The sequence below is a fragment of the Cynara cardunculus genome, assembly GCF_001531365.2.
Source record: "Cynara cardunculus var. scolymus isolate 2C chromosome LG 10, CcrdV1, whole genome shotgun sequence".
NCBI classification, from domain to species: domain Eukaryota; kingdom Viridiplantae; phylum Streptophyta; class Magnoliopsida; order Asterales; family Asteraceae; genus Cynara; species Cynara cardunculus.
This window is the reverse complement of record NC_037537.1, coordinates 27,908,918-27,916,863: the sequence shown is the minus strand read 5'-3', so window position 1 is coordinate 27,916,863 and position 7,946 is coordinate 27,908,918. Positions and strand designations below refer to the sequence as shown.

The window sequence follows — 7,946 nt, the reverse complement described above, 5'->3', positions numbered from 1 at the left end:
ATATGTGTGTGTGTGTGTGTGTGTGTGTGTGTGTGTGTGTGTGTGTGTGTGTGCGCGTGCAACTACGATCATATTTTATGACAGGCTTCTCTTCGCTAAATGCAGACTGCTCAGAACACTGTATGTGTATATGCATGACTTTCATCATTAAATTTTGGATTGTTTCCATCAATATTTCAAAAATCAAATCTTTATGGAAGATATATTAAAGCATTAATTTTCTGGTATTATTCAACCAAATATTTGACATTTCTTCATCATACTTACATTCATATAATTACACTCATCAGTGGAGTATGATGAACACAAACATTCAACCAAAAACATTCACTTAGACTACAACTCAAACGAGAACTTCATACTAAAAAATAAGCAAAAAAAACCAAGGTCATAGGAAAACCCTGAAGCTTGATTTAAACCTAACTAGAAACATAGAGAACTTGACCTTGTAATAGACTCTAGAGTTTTGAATACATCTTCTGCGCATGGTCTTGCAGCCGGATCACGAGCGGTGCAATGTAGGGCAAGATTCATGGTCTCTACGATTTCACTAGGGTTCTTCTGCGTTTGTCCCTTAAGCAACGGATCAACCCATGCCTCGAGGTGGCAATCCGAGTAGCAATATCGTGCCCACTCGATTAAGTTTTCATGCAAACCAATCTCAGCATCTACCGGAGTTTTTCCCGTAAGTAGCTCAATGAGGATGAGGCCGAACCAATGAATGTCACTGCTTGTGGTTATCTCTTTGTTCTCCTTTGTCTCTGCATATTTGTAACAGTTAGAGAAAGAGCCTTTGAGGAGAAAAAAAATAGTTCTAACATATACAGATGTGAAATTATCTAAATCTAATCGATGTGAGACTCTAACACACCCCCTTAACGAAGATATTTTAATATATATTTCTAAAATCTATTTCTCTTTTTAAATATTTGAAAGGGAGAGGAGGGAGTAAAAATTTAGATCCCTTTCAAGCGATGTATGATCGATCGTGTACAGTTGTAAAAGCAAAAAGTGAAGAAACTCATGATGTTTTGTTGGGGGTTTGTCCACCTTGTTCGGCTCATTTATGCATGGGTTACTGCTAAAGTTGTTATAAGATAATGATTTTCTTGAAGTACTCGAAAGTAGTTTTAGATGCATGCAAACATATCATATCCAGATCATGACCTTATAATTTCTATTAAAACTAGTTTAAAAATAATATTCCTTTTTGAATGATCCATACTATTTTATAAAATATTTGATAAAAACTCTTAAAAATTATTTTTTATGCATGAAATACTGTTTATTGATGCATATTATATAAAGTTCAAGATTACAAGTAAATTGTGTATAAGTAGAACTTATTAAAACTTCATATTTGAATTTGTATAACTAACTACAGATAAACAAATAATTAAAAACATAATAAATATTTTATTTTAAATATAAAAAATCTAGAATATAATTAAGATAATCATTGAGTTTTAATCAAATAATTAATTATTATCTTTATAAAAAATTTATTATTAAACCTAAATTAAATTATAATAAAAAATAAATTAAGGAAATTAAAAAAAATTAAATAGTTATTTTTACTAGTGACTGATGTAAAATAATTTTCCCTTTTTTAATAATACTTATTTGAATTTTGTTACACTAATTAATGCAACTTCTTTGTGAGTACTCTGAGGGTAAAATGGACATTTACCTGGTGCGACGTAGGCTGAAGAAACCAAACACTTGGTGCTGCCGGCAAAAATCATCGCCGGAGGACTCAAATTTAGACGGACCTCATCATTTCCGTCAACCACCACAACATTTTCCGATGAAACATTACCCACAGGAATAGCCGCCGGTGAGCAACAGCCATGCAAATAACGTAGAGCTTTGGCAATTCCCACCGCAATTTTCCCCCGGCTTTCCCAACTTAACCCTCCAACGACTTCACTCAGCTTCTTCCCTTCGACATATTCATGAACCAAAATCAATCGTCCTTTTTCTGACTTGCAAACTGCGACAAGTTTGATGATGTTTGGATGCCGAAGCTTGCCAATCTCATTGAGTCCTCTGATGGGGTCATTATTGAGATTGATATCCTTAACTTCCTTGACGAAATATTGCATCTTTTTTGTTGCTACAACCACACTCCTGTGTCCTTTCAAAGACTGTAGAATCTGGTCGATCGCTATAAATTTTGAAGCTTTCTGGTCGAAGAATTGCAACTCCCATTCCCCACCTTCATCTAATTTGCTTTCCACTTTCTTAATCACCTCATTAGCAGCTTCATTTCGACGGTTGACATACAAGAAAACCACAATCGACATAGCAGCAAACGTGACAGCAGCCAAAGCCGTACCCCAGAACCACCAGTCGGAGTATTTAATTTCTTTGCATGGTGGTAAATGGGTGACGGAGGCGCCACCACATAGGTTGTTTCCGGTGACTTCCGTGGAATTGATTGCAAAAAATACTCCGGTGGAGGGTAATCTACCACGGAAGTGGTTGTGAGATATGTTTACTTGAACAAGTGATTCCACATTCCCTAGGTTTTCTGGGATTTCACCGGAAAGACGGTTCATCGACAAATCAAGATTTCCTAGAACTGGTAATCTTGAAAGGGTTTCTGGGATTCCACCCGAGAGATGATTGTAACTAAAATTGATGCTCACGAGCTTTTTGCATGAAGATAATTCCTTGGGGATTTTTCCTGAGAGCCTATTCCGGCTTATTTTCAATTCCATTAACTCCGTAAATTTCCCAAAGCTCGGAGGAATGGAACCCGAAAAATCATTTTCGGACAAGTCCAAATTCTCGAGCTTGTTACTTCCGAAGGATTCGGGTAACTTTCCTGAGAATCTATTTCTTGCCAAACTCAGCATTTGGAGTTTTTGCATTTTCCAATGCCAACTGTTGATTTTCCCAGAGAGGTTGTTCGCTGACAAATCCAGAAAGTAAATTTGCGATAATTCGCTGAACTCGGCGGACAACGGACCCGATAATCTATTGTTTTGAAGACGGACCCTTTCTAAGCTTCTGCAATGGCTCAAACTTGTAGGGATATCCCCTTCAAGGGAATTGGAGAAGAGGATGAGTTTTTGGAGATGATGGGAGTCACAAAGGCTGTCTGGGATTTTTCCGGTAAGATTGTTGGTAGAAAGGTCTAGAACGGTGAGGTTATTGTACTTTCCAAGATCTTCTGGTATCTCACCAGAAAACCTGTTGGACCATAATTGGAGGACTTGGAGATGAGACAAAGAAGATAGAGATTTTGGTATTTTCCCAGAGAAGTTATTGGAAAACAAGTGGAGAACTTCTAAAACTTGAAACTCAGAAACAAGTTCTGGAATTTCACCCGACAGGAGATTATCACTTACATCAAGTGACACTAATTTCTTGAGGCTAAAGATTGTCTTAGGAATTGGACCAGTGAGCTTGTTGAAATACAAGAAAAGATAGTGGAGATCGGTGAGATTACCAAGTGAAGATGGGATTTCACCGGTGAGGTTGTTAAAAGCAAGATTGAGGTGATTCAAGAAGGTTAACTCACCGATTTCGTTTGGAATTCTACCTGACAAATTGTTATAGCCCAAGTAGATAAATTTCAAACTTTTCATAAACCCTAGTTCTGAGGGTAATCCACCTGTGAGTTGATTTGATGCCAAAGTCAAATCTTTTAACCTTGTTAAATTTGAGATGGATACTGGAATCTCCCCAACCAAAGCATTTCCACCGAGATCAAGATATTGTAGCCCGGAGAAGTATCCGATTTCTGCCGGTATTTTGCCTGAAAGAAAGTTATTTGACAAATCCAACTTCTCAAGGTTTGGAATGGAACCTCCAGGTATCCAACCTGTTAAGTTGTTATTGCTTAGGCTGAGATGAACAAGTGAAGAACAAGAAAAGGCATTTTTCGGAATCCCACCAGAGAGCTGGTTGTTGGAGAGATCAATTGTTTCAACATGCAAGAACTGGAATAATGATTCCGTGATGCTCCCAGATAAATTCTTCCCAGAAAGATCAATTCCAGTGACATGTGTGGAATCTGAGTTGCATGTAACACCATTCCACTTGCAGAAAGAAGCAGAAGAGGTGTTCCAGTTGGAGAGGAAGTGGGAAGGATCATAGATGGAAGCTTTGATGGATAAAAGTAGTTTATGTTCATTGACATCTCTAAAGCCATCACAGCTTCTCCATGAGAAGAATAAAAACAAGAACATGAAGCATATTTTCTGTGCTTTTCTTTCTCTTGTCTTCTCCATTGGAATGGAATCGAGATCGGAACCGTAAGTCTTTAATCAGGGAAAAAGAAAGATGGACTCCACCACTGCAAGCAACAGTTTGATCAATCACTTTCTGTCATCATAATGAAAAACCATGTTCAACTAGTCATTGGATCCAGTGCGTCATGTATTTAAAATTCGACAATGTTAAAAGTAAAGGTGATCAAAGGCACATGAACCACAATGTGTGTGAGCCATGCACTAATTCTACTACAGAAAAAGGGAAATTAAACTGCAATAAGTGCTTGAGCTTAAACCGGACAGGTCCTTTAGAATAAATTTAAACTAACTCAAACTTTAGAATTTGGAAGCAATAACTATAGAATTTGTTACAAGTGCTTGAATAATCTTTTAGATATTTAATTTGACATATCATTTAATAAAAACGTTTAAAAAAGTATTATCATTGTTAATATGCAAAACATGAAGCTTATATCCATCATGTGCCTATAGAAATTTTCTTCAATGAAACCAAGAAAAGCATTAGATACCAAACATGAATTTTTGAAATATAAATAATACGATACATGCATATACACACATATAAGGATGTTCATAGGAAAAACCCTAAAAATGCAAAAAAAAAAAAATTGAAGTAAACACTCTACCATTCATATAGACGGTATGTACATGCACATACAAGTAATTGAAGTTGTTTCTTGGTTTTTATGTACGTGTGCATGTTATGAACATGTGCATAACAGACAAACTATTTACAAATTACTTGTATGCGTTGTATACGTTCCAGATAAACGGTTATCATGATAGCCCTCAGTTTTTAATTTTTTATGGTTTTTTCCTTGAACTTGACCCCATATATATATATATATATATATACATGTATTTATATGCTTCCAAAGTAGTTTTCAATTTTCTAGATACAGTAGCTAGAAATTGAATAATAAGAATCACTTCACCTTAGATTTTGCAAGTAGTAAATCAAAAATTATTTCCAGAAAAGAACATTGGACGTACATACTGTGGACCTAAATGAGTCCCCACTATTTGCTGTGTTTATTCCTATATATATATGGGCCAAATAATTGATCTAGCTACGAAGTTTATCTTGTAAGACAACGTATACAGCGATACACTTCTTCTTACAATTAAGTTTGGAGTAAGCGATTTTATTCATTAAATAAATTAGTGAATTAAAGAAGGTTAATTGTGCAAACCGAAAGAAATACCAAGACATGCATGTAAACATATACCAAAACCAAATGACGTCATAAAAAACATACCAATATATAATGATTAGAAACTTGGAAGATCAAACTCCATGATGATCATGAACCAGAGAACTGAAGAGGGGGTTTGAAGATATGATTTGAGGGTTAGGGTTTCAGCAGTGTATAAATAGAGTGATGGGGCTATAAGCGAAGGTGTCAAAGGGGACGTGAAGATGTGGTATAATTACCAAAGTGGACCCTTTGGACTTTGTGTTTGAACAAAGCAAAGAGTTGAAAGGAGGGGCATAAAAGCAAAAACAGATGTGGGGGAAAGTTTAAAGATTTTTTGTCGGAATTGTAAGACCAAAATGCTCTTTTGACTGAATTTGGAAAGTGACAAAGCCACTCTCGAAACGTTGGAAAGTTTTTTTTCTTCCCCTTCCCCCATATTTTTGCTGAATTATCAAATGAAATCGTCATCATTAAAATGTTACATGATTGATCTTCAACGGATACGTTTTGAAAGCGTAATGAGAGTAATAATGTCATATGATTTGTTCTACATTTGATTGGACGAGAAGAAGTTAATGTAGATCATTAATTCGTTATTCATAGTTTAATAATGTACTAAAAATTCCATATTTAGTTATCTCGTTGGAGTAACAAATCCACCGATAAAACTTTGAGTTTGCTTCTTGTTGGTCACCAGTTCAAATGTTCACTGCTTCAAGTTCTTTATGGATAAGAGGCTTTCCTGACTGTTCACTTCAATAACTCGTTGATTAACGAGATGTATACAAATTAACTATTCTAGACACTCCATGGTTATTAAAAAAAAAAACTTTTACGCTAGTTTGTAATAGAGTTTAATATATACGTAGCTTTCTTGACGAAGATAATATACTTGTATGATGTATATCATCTACGATATTTAGAGTCTAATTAAATTTTGTTTTTTACATCATTAATCAAATTACTTTGGAGTGGAAAAACATAATTTGTATATATGACCTTATTATATATGTTTTCTTTTAACTTTTACTTAAATGCTAAATATCAGGGGATTGATAATGAATATTTGGGAATAGCAATGTATTATGATACTAAAATAGTAATTTGTACCTTCAAAAATAAAAAACATACTAATCCCAACTTTAGATATATATATAAAAAATATAGGATAGTTTCAAACGTAAAATTGAACGTCGGGTCAGATCCAAGCACCATTCCTTCTGACGACCCAGAGTTCTGGAAGCATAGTGTCGGAGGTCGACGCAAGGGCCGGATTTACGATTTCGGGACCAGTTAGGATCCCTGGGTTGCTATGACCAACAGCAGTTGCAGCAGGACCTCATCTAGTGCTCACGATGAGGAGGTATGTTTCATGCGTAACATATGTATATTGTTTTTAATCATCATTACCTAATCTTGTTCTATCTTTGTCAATTGTTGAATAATTACAGGTAGATGCGCTGAAAGATAAGCTGGCGGCCTATGAGCAGCAAATGGAGGAAGAACAGAGAAAGAGGGAAGAATAGCACGCTCAAAAGGAGTAAGCAGATCAGATAGGTCAACAAGCAGAGGAGTTTCCTTCGCAAAAGGAGTTGACGAAGTAGTTCAAAGCATTCGTGGCACAATACCAGGCTTTAAACCCTCCCCCTCCCCCTTCTTCTTGGTCTTAGTATATGCTGTTAGAACTGTTCTCCTTTGGGATATTAATTATTTGTAATATAATTTACGCTTTTATTGCAAAACAATTTCGTTTTAGTTTTGCAATTTACTTTGAAAATCTGAGCAAGTTTATTGTATAGGTAATTAGGTTTTTTAAATTATTTTTTTCAAAAAAAAATACATTTCCGACGGATTACCGACAGAGAATCCGTCGAAAATTGAATTTTTTTTTTAATATTCGTCGGAAATCCGTCGGTACTTTAAACCGTCGGTAATCCGTCAGAGAACTAGACCGTCGGTAATCCATTGGAAATGAGACCTGTCAGTAATCCGTGGTGATCCGTTCCATTGGAAATTGGTTCCGTCGGTGATGCCTTTTCCTACGGTGCAATTTCTAACGCTTTTTAGTTTTTACCGACGGAACCCACATTTAGTGACGGGTTTCCGACGGTTTCCTCCATCGGTGCTGCTTCTTGTTTTGTAGTTCACTCTTTCTCTTGGATATGCATAAGCTTATTCAACATATAAAAGGGTAATTATAATGATTAAAGCCTCAAGCCTTAAAAATACTTTAGAATATATATATAGTCGTCCACATGAGTTGGCAATTTATATACTTCAATATTAATTTCTAATATAATCAAGAATTAATAACACTTGTGCGACAACATTATTACAAATTACAAATTTCTTAAAGTATACATGCAAAATTCTGATTATTCAAATATTATTTCATCAAAAATAAAAAGAGAAACTATAACACATCCAAAAGCCGTTAGATTTTTTTTTTTTTTTGAAGTATATAATATTTATATACAGCAAATGCAACAAATAAACTCATACA

The 7,946-nt window shown here is 35.2% G+C and overlaps 1 protein-coding gene across 1 annotated transcript; it reads right to left on the bottom strand.

Annotated features, from left to right (window-relative positions):
* Positions 1–230: 230 nt before the first annotated feature.
* On the bottom strand, positions 231–4,241 carry LOC112520194 (probably inactive leucine-rich repeat receptor-like protein kinase At2g25790). Its single transcript, XM_025128494.1, has 2 exons — positions 1,691–4,241; positions 231–761 (listed from the first exon to the last, which is right to left on the bottom strand). The coding sequence occupies exons 1-2, from the start codon at positions 4,239–4,241 to the stop codon at positions 424–426; spliced, it is 2,889 nt and encodes a 962-aa protein (XP_024984262.1). The 3' UTR covers positions 231–423.
* Positions 4,242–7,946: the final 3,705 nt, after the last annotated feature.